The sequence below is a fragment of the Carcharhinus amblyrhynchos genome, chromosome 13 (genome assembly GCF_965287045.1).
Source record: "Carcharhinus amblyrhynchos chromosome 13, sCarAmb.v2.hapA, whole genome shotgun sequence".
NCBI lineage: Eukaryota > Metazoa > Chordata > Chondrichthyes > Carcharhiniformes > Carcharhinidae > Carcharhinus > Carcharhinus amblyrhynchos.
In genome coordinates, this window is record NC_137336.1 from 40,137,183 (window position 1) to 40,155,481 (window position 18,299).

Consider the following 18,299-nt stretch of genomic DNA (forward strand, 5'->3'; position numbering starts at 1 on the left):
CAGTTGTAACAGTTGCTTCAAAAAGTCTCAGCAAAGAAATGAAACTGGATGGACCACCTGACATCGACGAAGGTACCGGAAAAGACAACGGCAGAACAAACAGCCCTGTCAACCCTGCAAATTCCTCCTTACTAACATCTGGGGGCTAGTGCCAAAATTGGGAGAGCTGCTCCACAGACTCATCAAGCAACAGCCTGACATAATTATTCTCATGGAATTATACTTAGATGCTATTTAGATAGCACCCCAGATACCACCATTACGAGCCCTAGGTCTGCCCTGTCCCACTGGCAGGAGAGGTCCAACAGTGGGGGTGGCACAGTGTTATACAGTTGGGAGGGAGTTGCCCTGAGAGTCCTTAACATCGACTCCCCTACCATTGACTCTCAACTGCCCTCTAAAATGGTATAACAAGCCACCCAGTTCAAGGGCAATAAATGCTAGCCAGCCCATGTAAGAACATAAGAACATAAGAAATAGGAGCAGGAGTAGGCCATCTAGCCCTTCGAGCCTGCCCCGCCATTCAATAAGATCATGGCTGATCTGTCGTGGCTCAGTTCCACTTTCCCGCCCTCTCCCCATAACCCTTAATCCCCTCTCTTATCAAAAACCCATCAACCCGCGTCTTAAAAATATTTAGCGAGGCAGCCTCCACCACTTCAACGGGCAGAGAATTCCAGAGATTCACCACCCTTTGAGTGAAGAAGTTCCTCCTCAACTCCGTTCTAAACCGCCACCCCTTTATCTTGAGGCTGTGCCCCCTAGTCCTACTGTCTTTTTTGAGCGGGAAGAGTCTCTCCACCTCTATCCTATCCATCCCATTCATCATCTTATACGTCTCAATGAGATCTCCCCTCATTCTTCTAAACTCTAACGAGTACAAGCCCAGTTTATTCAGCCTCTCCTCATAGCTCAACCCCCTCAACTCCGGTATCAGCCTAGTAAACCTCCTCTGCACTCCCTCCAAGGCCAAAATATCTTTGCGCAGGTGCGGCGCCCAAAACTGCACACAGTACTCCAGCATGTCCCACAAATGAAAAAAAAAATCCATATCCCATGAAGCCTTTCCCTCATAACGAAATTGGCAATCTCAGCCTTGAAGGCTCCAATTATCCCCCAGTACTTATAGACTTTTAGGGAAGTGACTTCCAGATTTCCCCCTATCTTTGTGTGGAAGAAGTTCTTACTGAACAGCCTGACTCTAATTTTAAAATCGTGCCTCCCCTGTTGTGGATCCCCCCATCAGAGAAATCAGCTTTCCTACCCCAGCAGACTCTTCATTTTAAAATCTCTGCAGTTATATATTTGTGTGTCACAGTATCCAATCAATTGCTGCCAGTCTCATTCAACATGCCGTGTTCTCTCTACAAATCAGAATAAACTGTTTCCACTGAAGGATTTTAAACTGCAATTCATCAGAGCAGCTGCATAACCTAAGATGTTATTCTTGGAAGATTTTACAGTAGAAATGGCTGAATTTAATGCTTAATGTGCAATTGATGGAGATTGTTTAACTGGCAAAGTCACAGGTCAGGTGTACAGTACTGCTTTGTTTTCTGTGTTTGCTTGTTTCCCCACCTGCAACCTCCTCCTGGCATTATCTGTCTTCCAATTCCCTAACATCAGTTTATTTCTCATGACCTAAAGCCATTCTTCCAGATTTTTTTCTCTCTGTATCCACCAGCTTGCTTCCAGTCCCATTATCATGCCTCACACCTTGTGTTGCCCACTCCAGCCCCATTCAGCTCAGCAGTACAAAGCCTTCACAGTGAGGCTGCTGGTTTCCCTTCACTGTGGGTACTCTGATTGACCCTCACGCATCCTCAGGCTGCCCACCATCCCCAGTTGGCCACCTTCTGTAAAATCAAGCCAGTGGGTGCATTCTGACAGGTGAGCGGGGAATGGGTTCTGGAAATGACCCCAGATGGAAAATTTTCAAAGTGCTGAATATTCCAGCATCAAGTTCTAAAATTAGCAGTTGAATGGCACACAATCCAAAAAAAAAATCTTTCCACTGTAACTTACTATTTTTTTTTCCTGCCAGCATTTAACATTTGCCAAGCATAACATCCTACTGTTGACATTAATATAATGAAATTTGGATCCTGCAGCATATACGTCATATTAGGAATATGCAGGTAGCTGCAAAGGTATTTGTATTAATGAGCTGAATAAATAAATATTAATTGTAATCAGTACATCATGCACAAATGCACAGCATCAGGATGTGTTTTTAGCTTTAGTGATATGAGTGAAAGAATGCTAAAGCAGCAATCAGTACAGTCTGCCCTCTGCAGGTGAGGCAGTACCATGCAATCATCAGAAAAGAAGCTTCTAGTCTTTTGAAAGTACACTTGGCAGCAGACTACATCACTCCCGACAGCATGCCAAGTACAGAGTGCTAATTACGGCCATTATGCACTCATAATAGATCTTTACCATGGTGCCTATAATTTACAGTAATGTAGAAATGGTTTAATTTACTGTCACATTTCAATGTGCCATATTAAATGTTAAAAGTTTATTCTATAATTTTATTTAAATCTGAAGTTTTGAAAGCGGAGCAGCACAAGGTAAATGTATCACAAAATACATATTTTTGCCATGCATTTAAATTATTCAGAAGAGTGAAAGCTGCTGCACTTCATCATAATGTCAGTGGAGTACATTTACAACATAAATAAAAGTGACACCTTAAATACTAATGCATTATGCCAGCCAGGGTGCTGGGCATATGAATTTAATTCCCAAATCTACTGAGTTTGCTGGAATGAAGAAGAATAAATAGATGTTTCTCCTTGCTTCTTGACAGTCATGGCATTAGATACTTTTCTAATGGGTTCAATGTCCCTTCCCCCTCCTCTACATTGACAGATCAGGGAAAGTAGAAGGCTTGATCCTGTATGAGAAAAATAAAAGATTGATCTTGTCACAAACTATATCAACAATAATTTCAATCCAATAAAGGATATCATTATTTGTTTTTTTTAATGTTGAAACTGCATGAGGGATACAAGGCTGCCATTTTCTTCTGAAATCCAGTCACTATGGAGCAAGAAATTCCAACAATAAAAATCAAAGCAGAACAAATAAAATAGCTTTTTTCCCATTCCATAGAGTCACCCACAATTACTCTCACTGTTTGTTCAATACAAATAAAACCTAACATTTGAAACAAAATCAGAAAGAAACTGGAAGTACACAGCAGTGTAATGTGGACTTGGTCTCTTCATCACCACTGAAATAATAAGAGATAAATAATGACTTGAATAGAATGAGAAAAATGATGAAAGAAAAATATACACAAAGGGGATGTATCAATGGGATAATTGTTGAATGATATAGAATCATAGAATCCCTACAGGGCAGAAAGAGGCTCTCTGGCCCATCTAACCTGCACTGACAACAATCCCATCCAGGCCCTATCCCCATAACCCCACATATTTACCCTGCCAATCCTCCTGACACGAAGAAAGAATTTAGCATGGCCAATTAACCTAATCCACACATCTTTGGAGCGTGGGAAAAAATCAGAGCGCCTGGAGGAAACCCATACAGACACAGGGAAAATGTGCAAACTCCACACAGACAGTCACCCAAGTCGGGATTGAACTCAACTCCTTGGCACTGTGGAGCAGCAGTGCTAACCACTGTACCACTGTGTTGCCCTTGATATAACAAATCATCTCAGTGAAACAGTAAAAAGAAATATTATGTAAATCGTGGACACAAATGTGTGAATATTGGAGGCAGTGCAAAGCCAAAGAAAGGCAAGAAAATGGGTGCAGTGGAAAACATAGAAAACTTGAGGGTCATTCCACTGAAACTTTCTCTCATTATTGCTGCTGCTTCTTTTCCATTATTATGCTTATCTCTTATTTTTCAATCCTGAGGACGGATTATGAGTTCAAACCTTCAACTGTCAACCTTCCCTTACAGTAATTGACTGACCGGCAGTGAGATTCCAGCATTTGTGGCTTTCATTTGGTAATTTGCTCCGCCCACTCTGGAATCCACTGCCATTTCCACAACTCGCTCAGCGGCCGGAATTCCCCAGTTTTGCACACTCCACTGCCACTGTCAGCAAGAACAGAGAATTTGGTGCTCAGCCAAATCGCCATTCACTGCAGCAGGACTGGAGAATCCCAGCCACAGGTCAGGTCGGAGAACTGCGGCCAGTAATGCAGAAGGCAATCAGTTAGTTCAGTTATTTATTATGTTACTGAGATGAATCAAGACCACCCTACTACTCAATCATCAGATTCGCTTTTATTTCTTTAACTGTTCATGATATTAACTACGGCCAGTGGTAATTATCAGCATCTGGACATCAGGTGCATTCATGTGTAATAATACAAAGATATGCAGGACCAAAATAAAAAGGAGAGATGCTGGAAATAGATAGCAAGTCCATTTGTGTAAGAGAAAACAAAGATAAGGAACATAAGAAAAGAAACTACTGTTGTGTATCCTTTGATGGAATGCATAGGGTGGGATTTTCTGCGCTCGCCCAAAGGCCGGAAAATCCCACCCAAAGTCAACAGACCTTTGCATGGTTCATGTCCCGCTGGCTATGATTCCCATGGCGAGCGGAACGGGAAATTTCCACCCATACACTTTTAGCTTGGCAATCTCTATAGCTGTACTCCTATTATAGCATTCCTGATTCTTGCTGAAGGTAAAAGTTTACCCTAGAATCTGCAAAGTTTAAGTTAGCACTTGATGGATTGAAACTGATTTGTAATTGATTTACTTCCACTTGCAAAAATGCACTAGGGAATTCATTAGTGCAGTGCTTTAAGTATTTGACCCCTTGACAAATATATTGAAGCTGAATAAAATTACTGGACTGTATTCGTTAAACAAGGGAAAAAATTCACTGCGATTGACTGCAGGCTGTATCATTAATCAGAAAATGAATGCACAGAATTTGCTGCAATTGTACAGCTTGTAATATCAATACTTCTAGCTCTCATCAGTTAAACTACAGATTTTATACAGAGGTATTTACACCTCCATGTTTCGTACAAAAATATTTTTTGCTGCTTCTACAACATCTAGAAAGAAACCTTCAAACTGGGAAATCAATGATATGACAAAGGATTGAGTTACAAAATACAAGAGCTATATTTTTGTTTTTAGATTTAGTAAGAAGCCTGCAACCTTATTTACCCATTGAGACAGCACAGTCAATGCACTGTGGCCTGCTTTAGTATACAGCCCAAAGTGCACGCACAATGAAAATAAATGGTAATAAATTGCATTTCAACACAACAACTTGTAATATAGCACCATTTCAGTAATAAAGCACTCCAAGGTGCTACACAGGCGCACAAAGTAAAATTTGACATTGAGCCTCAAGTGTGATGTTAGATGCAAATTCTCAGAGAGATGAGTTTCAAAGTGTGTCTTAAAGGGACAAAGGGACAGTCAGAAAGATGTTGAGGTTCAGAGAGAGACTTCCATAGCTTACAACCTTGACAACTGAAGGCATGACCAACAGAGGGAGAGCAAATAAAATCAGGGATGATTAGGGAGCCAGAAGTAGGGGAACTCTGATAATTAGGAGGCTGTGAGCAGGAGGAGATTATAAATATTCAGTGGGGCCAAGGTCTCCTTGAGGGTTTTGAGAACAAGAATGAAGAGTTTAAATTGCTGTTGGTTAACTGGATATTAGTATAGTTCAGCGAATATAGGGGCAATTGATGAATAGGACTTCATGTGAATAAGGATACAGGCAAAAAAGTTTTGGGTGACTTCAAGTTTACAGACAGAACATGAGAGACTGGCCAGGAATACTTTAAAATTATCTAGTCTTCAGATAACATAGGCAAGAATGAGAATATCGGCAGCAGATAGTGTGAGGCAGGGTCTAGGGTTGGATGATGTTACAGAGGTGGAAGGAAACAGGTATTCTTGGTGATGGTGTGAATATGTGGTTGAAAGCACATTTCAGGGTCAAATATGTTATCAAGATAGTAAGCAGTCTGGTTCAGACCCAAATACTTGTCCAAGAAAGAAATGGAGATGGTGGCTCAGGGATAGAGTTTGTACTGGGGCCCAAAGATATTTTTGATCTTCCCAACATATAGTAGGAGGAAATTTTGGGGGGGGTAAGTGGGCACCTATGTTCCAATCACATCCATTGACTCTGTCTACTCTTCCCGCTGCCTCAACAAAGCAGCCAGCATAATTAAGCACCCTATGCACCCCAGCCATTCTCTCTTTCACCTTTTTCCTTTGAGAAAAAGGTACAGATGTCTCAGCTCACGTACCAACCAACTCAAGAACAGATTCTTCCCTGCTACTGTAAAGCTTTTGAATGGACTTACCTTGCATTAACTTGATCTTTCTCTAAACACTAGCTATGACTGTAACACTACATTCTGCACCCTCTCATTTCCTTCTCTATGAACAATATGTTTTATCAGTATAGCACACAAGAAATAATATTTTTCACTGTATGTTAATACATGTGACAATAATAAATCAAATCAAATATAATTTGTGACTTTAATAAGAATCATTTCAGTAATGTAGAGGGATTTAAGCATGAGATTCCAGGAAATATGGGCACAAACTTAGGAGGCAATACAACGTCCAAAGAAGAAGGGGCATTTGATGACAGGGCAATTATTTGCAAGGATATTGAAATCAAGGGTGGTCTTTTTGATGAAAGAGATAACAAAGGGGAGAAAGGCAGAAGAGAAAGAACATTAACAATATCTGAAAAAATGGGAACGAGGAAAGGTAGTTGAGTGTTAGCAGTTTAGAACATAGCAGCAGGTAGTGTGTCTCATGGACAAGATGAACTCAAAAAGGGCATGACGAGAAATGGAAGAGAAACTGGAGATCAATGCACATTCAGAGCTAGGGAAGAGGGGAACATCAGATGAAGTTTGGCCCAGTGGGCTAATGGAGAGCGTGTAGCAGCAGAGTCAACCTTTTGGATCATCTTCATCTGGTGACAAAGAAACCCATGAGTTCCAATTTGTATATTGTAGCATGAGGGTGTAGGGGGTAGGATGGTTTGCAGTAGAGAAATGAAGCTGGTACTTATCTTTGCATTCCAGGATGATCCTAGTATAGTGAGCAGTCCTGGCAGACAAGAGCAGAACCTAACTGTGCTTTATCTGGTCCAACCAGATCCCAGGTGAATGGCTAAATCAAAACAAAAACTGAAAATGCTGGAGAAATGCAACAGGTCTGACAGCATCTGTGGACAGAGAATGGAGCCAACATTTTGAGTCTGGCTGACCCTTCATCAGAACTTCCACAGATGCTATGTTTCTCTGCATTTTCTGTTTTTGTGTCAGATTCTGGCACCCACAGTATTTTGCCTTTGGCTAAATCGGAAGTCTGCCATATCCATTCAAATCTGCATCCCCGAGATTTGAGAAAGTGGATATGAGGGTCAGGGAATGGCGAGATATGTGTGTATGTGGGTGTGAAAGAGAGTAATGGTTTTAACTGTGGCATGAAATTGCTACTCAAAAAATTCAACCAAATCGAATTTATGTTAAATGGATGAAATAATGTGTTAAATTAAATGGTCCTTGTTTGATTCATTACATATATTAATATCTGTGTTTATAGCACCTGCAAGGAAAATCAGCAATCAAAATCACTGAATTCACAATCAAATTATATTCAAACTCAAATGTATTAATTATGGCACTTTATTCAATTTTGCACAGAGAAATTACATGAGATTTCCCCATTTATACTGTATTTGTTGCAACAGCATAATTGTGGTTTTGAACTTAACAGTGCAATTATTTTGGAAATATATGAATAATCAGTTTTATGAAATGGAAAAGGTGGGTGGAATAAGGAATGCTGCAGCCAAGAGTAAAATCAATGTGGTTTCAAATACACCAACCATTCAGAATATTTTGCCTCTGGATTGATTTTGGAATTGAACCTATGCCAGAGTTCAGGTTCCTTGCAGCATGGTTCATCATCAGAACAGACCAATGTCAATTGGAAATAAATCTGCAATGAAAACAGAGGATGCTGGAAAAACTCAACCGGTGTGGCAACTGCTGTAAGACGAGAAAGCAGAGTTAACATTTCAAATCCTTTTGGCTCTTTAGTCAGAATTGAAAGAGGGAGATTATGTTAGACATTAAAGTGTACCTGGAAGAGCATAAAATAGTGTGTAATGACATCAAACATGCAAGCCGACCTCATCCCATATTGGCACAATATTTAAGTCGGGCACATAAGCACAGACTGGCAATGTACCAGCCAACAATTATGGAGCCAACTGAAGGGATTATCTTAAAAAAGCAAAATACTGTGGAAACAAAATCAGAAAATGCCAGGAAATCACAGCAGGTCTGACAACATCTGTGAGGAGAGAATAGAGCCAACATTTTGAGTCCAGATGATCCTTCGTCAGAGCTGTTTTTTGTTTCTGAAGGGATTATCTGCCCTATTACCCAGAACATTACGTTGCCCATGCAATTTTTAGGTCATCACATGGGCAAAATGGTCAGGCAGTCAATCAACTTTTCTCAATAATAGACAGGAAAATGGGCAGGAAAGTGGGTGTGCGCCTCAATCTGAAGTCCTCTCCTCCAGGATCTGGAGGATCGTCAGCCCTCCCTACTTCACTGGTCTACCTCTGGATTCAAGAATCCATCCCACCCCTTCCCCTGACCTCCCAGGACATCCCCAATTAGCCTGCCCTCGGGCCTTACCTAGGGAACAGTCCCGAGACTTAGTTCCAGGCAGAATGCTGCACTATCACTTCTGGCCTTTGCAGCACTGTGCCAGCCAACCTGATCAGCTCTCCAAGGCAGGATTTCCCTCCAAGGGTGGACAGAAGTCCCACCCACTGCCAATCAACATTCAATTGAGTTTTAAATAGTATTCGGCTTCTGAGAGTCGGCAGAAGCGCATTGTTCGCCATCGTAAAAATTGTACTATTAGATTTATTCTCCACGATGTAATAACACTTTACATGTTCAGAATTATTAAAAAATTAGAAAGGATTTTATGCTTGGAAGTTGCTTTATCTCTGATGACCAAAAATATTTTGGGTTTATTAGCCTTTAAAATAGTTTGTAAATGGAAAAATCACATTAAGGGATTATTTTGATTATTTTCATTAGAATAATTAGTGGATGGTAGCACAGTTGGTGCAATAATTAATTAGTGCATGAAACGTGAAACCTCCAGCAACCAAGAAGGTACTGCAAGACATCATTGGATCAGATATTTCAAGGAAATTACTGTAATAGAGTGTTGCTGACACCCAGTTCCACTTTCCCAACATTACTTTTTGACCCGTTCATTGCCTCTGTATTGACATTCATAATTTCCTCCCATCACACATTGGAATGACTGAAATTGCTGTTTTCACCCCATTCCTGTCAAACTCCATTCTCTTACTACCAATTACAGCTCCTTACTTAGAGGTTGCAGTTGAATCAGCATTTTATTGCAGGTCACACATAACCTTGTCCTCTCCATCAGAAAGATTGCCTTCTCCCACCTCTAAAGTTATTCATCCAACCCCTCCCTCAACACATCTTCATATCTGAAATGAGAGAAAGCAAAGTTGACATTATGAGTCCTTTTGACTCTTTGCCAGAAAATCTTCTGACAAAGAGGCAAAAAGACTTGAAACATTCGTTATACTTTCTTTCCTTGCAGGTGCTGCCAAACCTGCTGAGTTTTTCCAACATCCTCTGTTCTTGTTTCAGATTCCAGCATCTGCAGTATTTTGCTTATTTTCATACCTGAAATCCTCAATCATGCTTTTGGAATGAATTAAGTTTTTAATGTGATAATCTCTTGATCTTCAAGTTCACATTTTCTCACTGCCTTGCCTCTCTCATCTCTATAACCTTCCCCAGGGAATTGTGCCATTCACTTCAGCACTGACACCATTCACTTCAGCACTGACAGCTTTGTGTGTCTTCAGTTATCTATGTTCTAAGATCCGTCAGGAACCCCTCAGCTTTTCTGCCTTCTTTATAAGACTTTCCTTAAATTTATTTCTTTGACAAGACTTTCAGTCATCCCTTCTAATAACTGTTTCTGTCAGGAGATGTCATTTTTTTGTGCGCAATCTTTCCATCTCACTGTGCTGGTCGATTAGTGTATTGGGGCTGGAAATTTGAACAGAAAGATAAAGAAGTGAATCATGCCTGGCATTGGGCTGTTCGTGATTCTCCCAGGCCATTTTTGATGACATGATTAGTCTTGCGCCCATAGTTATGTGCTTATTTAGATCACACAATCCAATCATAGACTCTCTACAGTGCAGAAGGAGGCCATTTGGCCCGTTGAGTCTGTACCGACCACAATCCACCCACGCCCTATCCCCGTAACCCCATGCATTTGCCCTTGCTAGTCCCCCGACACTAAGAGGCAATATAGCATGACCAATCCACGTAACACACATTTTTGGACCATGGGAGGAAACCAGATTACCTGAAGGAAACCCACACAGACACGGGGAGAATGTGCAAACTCTGCACAGAGAGTGACCCAGGCCGGAATTGAACCTGGGTCCCTGGGGCTGTGAGGCAGCAGTGCTAACCACTGTGCCATGCTGCCCCATCTGATTAGTGAACCCGGCATGGAATAGTCTGGGCTTACGTAACTTTCCAATCTTGATGGTGGAGGTCTTCACCGCTGAGGATCACAGATGGTCCCCACCAGCAGTGACTGAATGGGATGGCGCTGCCAGTGGGACCAGAGGCCATTGAGGCCCCCTGGATGGTCGGAGTCAATGGCGGGCAGTGCTGCTTGGGCAGTGCCTGCTTGGCACCCTACCACTACTAGCCTAGCATCCTAGCAGTGCCCACCAGGTACCCTGGTACTGCCCACTGGGCACTGGGCAGTACCAAAGGGGCAGGATCTGAGGGGGGAGGCAGCCAGTGATTAGGGGTCAGAGCCATTGATCGGGAGTCGGGTCTGGCAATCAGGAGGACCTGCAATTGGGGTATGGTGGTGATCAGGAGGCCAGCAACTGGGGGATGGGGGTGCTTGAAGGGATGTGATGTCTATGGGAGTGTTGACCGATCTCCCATATATTCTGTAGACCAATACACAGTATATGGGAGATCATGGCGCATGCCTGGCAGTCTATAGCAGGCTTCCCCCTGTGAGCTTAGGTTCCACCCCCATTACCTACATGAAACGGCAAGTGTCAAAATAATTGACAGAGTGTGGGAATATTGCATGAGATAGCTCTCTGACAAAAAGTGGAGGAAAACACTCTGATTTTCAGATGTTTATGACACTTCAAATTTTTGGGGCAAAGATTCTGCCCCCTTGCCTGAGGTTGCTTTTGTGGAACACCCTGGGATAAATTATAAAATACTGCATGAATGCAGGTTGTTATTTACAGGTGATTGAATCATTATCATTCATTGAATGGGTCTCCCAAACAATTGACCTGAAATAACATATTATCTGCATTTTTGTACAGGCTTCTAGAGCTTGAACAAAGTGGGGACCTGGATGCACTAAAGCAGAAGTGGTGGCCCAAGGTTGGAAAATGCGATTTGCAGAGTCATATTAAAACACAAGGAAAAGGAGGCCCAATGGATCTGCAAAACTTTGCTGGAGCATTTGGTTTTCTTGCTTTGGGTGTTATTTTGGCTTTTATCGCTGCCATGGTAGAATCTTGGTGGAAAGGCGAGAAGAAAACAGACTCTCATCGAGAGGTAATACTTGAATTTTAGATGTCTGAAAAGCCCAGCTTTGTGCTGCATTGATTGCAAAGATTAAGCAAGTGTGAACAATATCATTTGATTTTCATTATTTTGTTAAAATAGGGAGCACTTAAGTATATCTTTATTTCAGCATATTTGAGAAGGCAGTAATAAAGTGGCAATCCCAAGAAACTAGTAATCCAGAGGCTTCGTCATAGCAGCTGGTGGAATTTAAATTTGATTAATAAATCTGGAATCAAAACTTAGGCTTGCACTTTCTGTGCACCCACCATCCGAAGAGTCAGTGGGGAACATATCCCACTGAGTCCAGCAGCCCCAAAATAAAATTATACTTTAACAAATGTTGATTGGCATTAGGTGGAGCAGCTGCCCCCTCACTCCAGGCAGAGTGCCGCAATGGCCAGAAGTGGCATTACAGGGAGCTATTTGGCACCAAGTTCTGGGAAGCGGAGGACAGGATAAGTGGCAGAAGTCCCAGGGCAGGGAGGACAGAATGCCTAGGGTGATCAGGATTTTGGGAAATAGGCACCAGAGGGACAGGGAGCTAATTCTGGAGGTCATTAAGCCTTAAAGAGAGGGTGCTTCCAGAGAGAAGGGGGCTTCTAATCAAGGCCCCCTTCCCCCTTCCCGACCAAGATCCAACTCTCTTTATTTATATGTTTTACCCCCTGAGCTGTCATCTGCCACCAAGGTAAAAATCGAGGCTGGGTGGGAAAGGGCTCTTATGTGGCCACAAAGTGGCCATTAATGACACAGCTTTTGCTCTCATTATAACCTTGATTCAATCAAGGACAAAAGAGCTGAACTTGAGATGAGGCTAGAGTCCTTGCTATCAAGGCAACATTTGACCAAGTGTAGCAGCGAGGAGCCCTAGCAAAACTGCAGTCGATGAGAATCAGGGACAAAATTGTCCAGTGGTTTGAATCATACCCAGCACAAAGTAGGATGATTGTGAATGTAGGAAGACAGTCATCTCAGTTGCAGAACATCAGTGCAGGGGTTCCCCCAGGTCCTAGGCCCAAGCATCTTTTGCTGCTTCATCAATGACCTTCCTACCATCATTAGGCCAGAAGTGGAGATGTTTGCAAATGATGCTGCACAATGTTCAGCACCATTCACAACTCCTCAGAGACTGGAACAGTAGCATGCCCAAATGCAGCAAGATCTGGACAACATTGGGCTGATAAGTGGCAAATAATATTTGCACTACACAAGTGCCAGGCAATGACTGTTTCCAACTGCAGATAATCCAATTATCTCCCCATGGCATTCAGTGGCATTACCATTGCTAAATTCTCACACTATCAACATCCTAGGAGTTACCATGGACAGAAACTGAACTGCACGAGCCATATAAATACTGTTGTTACCAGAGCAGGTTAGACCCTGAGAACTCCACAGAGAATAATTCACCTCCTGTCTCCTAAAGCCTGTCCACAACCTACAAGGCATGAGTGTGATCCACCTCCCTGGTTGATTGCAGCTCCAACACACAAGAAGCTCGACACTATCCAAGATAAAAGAGCCTTCTTGATTGTCATCCCATCTGCCACCTTCAACATTCACCCCCTCTATCATTGATGCACAGTGCGGCAGGACTGTGTACCATCAGTAAGATGTGCTGCAACATCTCAACCAGACTCCATCAACAGCACCTTCCAAAACTGTGACTTCTGCCATTTGATTGCACAATGGCAGCAGATGCACGGGACACCAGCACCTGGAGGACCCCCACCGAGCTACACACCTTCCTGACTTGGAAATATAAGAACATAAGAAATAGGAGCAGAAGTAGGCCATCTAGCCCTTTGAGCCTGACCCACCATTCAATAAGATCATGGCTGATCTGAAGTGGATCAGTTCCACTTTCCCGCTCTCTCCCCATAACCCTTAATTCCCTTGTCTGTCAAAAACCTATCTACCCATGACTTAAATATATTTAGCGAGGCAGCCTCCACCACTTCGAGGGGAAGAGAATTCCAGAGATTCACCACCCTTTGAGTGAAGAAATTCCTCTTCAACTCCGATCTAAACTGCCCCCCCCCCCTTATCTTGAGGTTGTGCCCTCTAGTCCTGCTATCCTTTCTAAGCGGGAAGAATCTCTCTACCTCTACCCTATCCATCCCTTTCATTATCTTGTACGTCTCTATAAGATCCCCCCAATCCTTCTAAACTCTAACGAGTACAGACCCAGTCTATTTAATCTCTCTTCATAATCCAATGCCCTCATCTCCGGTATCAGCCTAGTGAACCTCCTCTGCACTCCCTCCAAGGCCAAAATATCCTTGCACAAGTGCGACGACCAAAACTGGACACAGTACTCTGGTTGTGGCCTCACCAGTACCCTGTACAGTTGCAGCAAGACCTCCCTGCTTTTATATTCTATCCCCCTCGCTATAAAGGCCAGCATTCCATTCGCCTTCTTGATCACCTGCTGCACCTGCAGACTGGTTTTTTGCAACTCATGCACAAGGACCCCCAGGTCCCTCTGCGCCGTAGCATGCTGCAGCTTTTTGCCCTTTAAATAATAATCCCTCCTACTATTATTTCTGCCAAAGTGGATAACCTCACACTTGCTATTATACTCCATCTGCCAGGTCCTCGCCCACTCGCTCAGCCTATCCAGATCCCTCTGCAGACTTTCCACACCCTCCACGCAATTTGCTTTACCACTCATCTTCGTGTCATCAGCAAATTTCGTCACCCCACACTCAGACCCCTCCTCCAGATCATCTATAGAAATGATAAATAGCCGAGGCCCCTGCACCGATCCCTGCGGCATTCCACTAGTCACCAACCGCCAATCAGAATAGCACCCATTGATACCAAATATATCACTGTTCCTTCGCTGTTACTGGGTCAAAATCCTGGAACTCCCTTCCTAACAGCATCGAGGGTGTCCCTACACCAGATGGACTACAGCAATTCAAGAATGCGGCTCACCAACACGTTCTCAATGGCAATTAGAGATGTCAATTAAAATGTTGTTTTAGCCAGCAACACACATGAGATTATATAAAAAAAATTAAGAACAAAACCATTAAAGATAAGTAGTTATCTTTTTTTTCTTTTTGATCTGTTTATGTTTTCTTTTGGAGGGTTTTGTTCAAACAATAATTCCACTGAAACCATTTGAGAAGTTAATGCATTTTGTATTGCGGGACAGCTAAGTTAAATACAAGACTGCAGCTCTTTCATATTGTTGAGCACATTAGCATCCAGGGGGCAATGCTGTACTGGCACTGCCAAGGGGTAGGATGGCAATGGTGAAGGTAAATTGCTAGTGATGATGAATGGAAGAGTGGAGATTGCCACCGATGATGGATGAGTGTCGGTCTCGTTGTCTGTGGAGAGGAAGGCCTGTTTCTTAAGTTTGAGATTGGAGCACCTTTAAAAAGGCCATTCTATTCTCTGTGGAGCTGGTCTTGCCGGCATCTTTAGGCCTCACTTGCAAACAATGACGCAAATCGCATTCCCCTGCTTTTTTGGCCAAGTGTCAGAAGATCTGGAAGCTGCCTCTTTCTCTGGGCAGAAACACGTCGGTTTTCAGTCAGAAGCTGCCATTTTTTGGGAAAATTCCACAAAGTCTCTCTATTTTCCCTTTATTATTGCCTCGGTCTGTATTACTTAGCTGAGATTTCTCCATCTGAAGTTATATGTTAAGGTTTGGCAAAGTATGCAAATTGTGGGAGAGAGCTCCCTCCCATAGAACCCCTCACAAACAGAAAGTAGTCATGCACCATAATGACAAGGTAAGAGGCTGTGCCCTTTTTCATTACTAGTAATAACTTCTGTTAAGTAATGATTTATTAAATCTTGATTTTTCCTTTTCCAAATGCAGGAGGACAATGAAATTGAAATTGATCAGATCCAGAAACAGACAGATGAGCTCTCTAAAGTCGACGAGAGTTCTCTTAAATTTTCACCATCGTTTGTAGACTTAAATTCTTTTGAACTATCTATGATGCCAACTGGTGACAATCAGGATCAATACAGTGATTTCAGGAACACTCATTTGACCATGTCAACCTTCATACCTGACCAGGTACGGAGGACAAGCACATGTAGCTTATCAGCTAAGACTTCATCAGGATTGCCACTGAGTGGCACAGCTGCTCAACAAACTACACAATGTGTCTGTACACCACGAAATGAGAGAGATTGTAGCAGTCCTTCTTCTTTCCTCTGATCTTAATTAAACTACAGCCCTAAGAAATGTGAGTTTTTGAACATTGTAAGTTAACTTCTTTTTAGAAGGATTTGTCACATGCAGTTATAAGTTTTATTGGATCAATCTGATCACATTGTTCATTGTAATATTCAGAAAATGAATAATCACATGCCTATTCTACTTACGCAATCCCATACAGTTCTTAAGAAGGTGGAACTTTCATATTGTTATACCCATTTACATTTACATGGTATAAATTTCTAGCCCCAGTTTAGTTATTTTCCTTCCCTTATTATCCATTCCCTCGTACCTTGCCCTACGAGCCATTTGCAGCTCAAAAAGAATGGACAGATGACCTTCCTAGACCTCCAGTGACAGTGTTGTAATCCTGACTGTCAGAATACATGCAAGTATTCTAGGAAGTGCCTCACTTCCATCTCATCTTTAGATATCCGACAGACAATGCCAGTAACAAGTGTTCACCAAACAAATTGAAATGCTGATATTAAGTCACTGGGAATTAAAGAAACAGAAATAAGTTCAAAGAAAATTTGAATTGAAACAAATAAAGACTTAAGAGAAGTTAAAAAGATGGTTGACTTAATATCAGAACTAATGATCTCCCAGCAGATTTGAGGTTATTAAGATAGTCACAGGGTGTTCTCTTTGTGACATAGTAAGAAACATTCTACGCAAATTTATGTGTGCTGCTTAGTTACTTATGTCTAAATGAACTAGAAAAATGTACATTACATTGGCTCCATGATGATACAAATGATGCACTTTAGAGAAGGTCATAGAAACAGTGTTAGATTTATCAATTTTATAATAACAAATGAGTTATAACTGGTATGACAATAATTAGTTTCATTGTATTATGAGTAAAATAAAATTTCAAAATTTACTGTTCGTTATCAAACGGCAGTACCTGATGAGGGGGTCATTTTTAGTCAATATACCTTTTTTGAGAATTTTTAGAAATATTTTCTATGAAGCACAAGTAATAAATTGATCTGGTTGTATAATTTGTAAGTTGAAATTTGGCTCCTGTTTAAAACAAACTTTCCAATAGAATTGTTTTCAACTCATTTCCACAGACCTGTAAGCAACTCAATGCTATGTGTCTGATGATAAAATTGTATGAAATGGCTAGGGGGCAGCATGCTTCTACGTAAGAGATTGAACAAATTGGTGTTTTGCAGAACCTGTCAGATAATACAGAAACTTGAGATACGACATTACTTAAAATAATTTACTATCAGTCTCCTTGTAAGTTTCAAATCATTTTTGAAATGTTTATTATTGATTTATTTGCAATGAAGCAGCCCCCAGTGTTGTTCTATATCACGGCCAATACAAAGGCGATCCCAGTACAGCTATAAATTACTTGATATGTAAAATTTTGATTTATTGAGCTGCTTCTAGCTTTGTAGAAATGGTACAACAGTGTTTGAAATTGTTGGTTATTGTTGTTTTTTATTGTTTTAGTGATAACTAAAAGTATTTATAACTTTCAAAGACAATAATTTGTATGAGGTAACAGTTGGCTATGTCCTGCACATAAACTTTCATGACCACTCAAGCAATATGTTAGCTACACTATAAGAAGGCAAAGTATAATTACCCGGTGCTCATGACTTGTTTATTATTAGAAGTACAGATTTAATTTTTAAAGCATTTGCACTGTCAGACATAAATACATTTTGGCCTGTTTGCAAACTGTGATAAGAGGAGGATGTATGTTAGCCATCCCAATAAAGCAAAATTGAATCGGAAGTGGAAACTTAACAAAAATAACCCAAGCAAAATAACAAAAATAGAGAAAATAATGGCATTGAAGCGTGGCAAATCCCAAGGACCATCCCAGGGTTTTGAAAGTAACGGGTGAAAATATTGCCAATGTCCTAACCATAATTTTTCAAGGTTCTTTTTATTTAGAAATCATTTCTTCAGATTGAAAAATTGTACATGTCACTCCACTGTTTAAGAAAGATGAAAGAGGGAAACGGGAAGTAAAGACCTTGCTAGCCTAACATTATGGATGGGTTTTTTCCCAAAACTAAAATCCCGCCCGAGATCAATGGACTTTCCCATTGTCTACCCCTCGCCCCCTTTGATTCCCCTTCATGTGGGGCGGTAAAATTCCAGCCTATATGTTGAGAAATTAGGGAGAGAAATATGTTTGTGTGGCACCACTGCGTAGACTTGGGGCTGGTATTCGACCCTTTGGCATTCATCTTTGGCTCACGTTGCTGCCCATGCCCAAGGATTTGATGTTTAAATAAGCATAATGCAGCTAGAAGCATTGTTACAGAGTCAAATCTATCTGCTCTAGAATGTATCATTATGATACAGTGACCAAGGCTGAAAACTTTGCAAAATTCCAGCTGATCAGAGAGAGCCAGCATTAATTTGGTGAGCTCAGATGGCTG

At 41.5% G+C, this 18,299-nt stretch overlaps 1 protein-coding gene across 2 annotated transcripts in view; it reads left to right on the forward strand.

The window, feature by feature from the left end:
* Positions 1–17,232, forward strand: part of LOC145351504 (glutamate receptor ionotropic, delta-2-like) — a 380,118-nt gene extending 362,886 nt beyond the window's left edge. The window contains exons 15-16 of one of the 2 annotated variants that reach the window (XM_080201102.1): positions 11,450–11,687; positions 15,538–17,232. In XM_080201102.1, the coding sequence (XP_080057228.1) occupies positions 11,450–11,687; positions 15,538–15,885 (586 nt within the window). In that variant the 3' untranslated portion in view covers positions 15,886–17,232. The remainder of the gene's footprint in view (positions 1–11,449; positions 11,688–15,537) is intronic. The other variant, XM_080201103.1, reaches the window with a different exon arrangement.
* Positions 17,233–18,299: the final 1,067 nt, after the last annotated feature.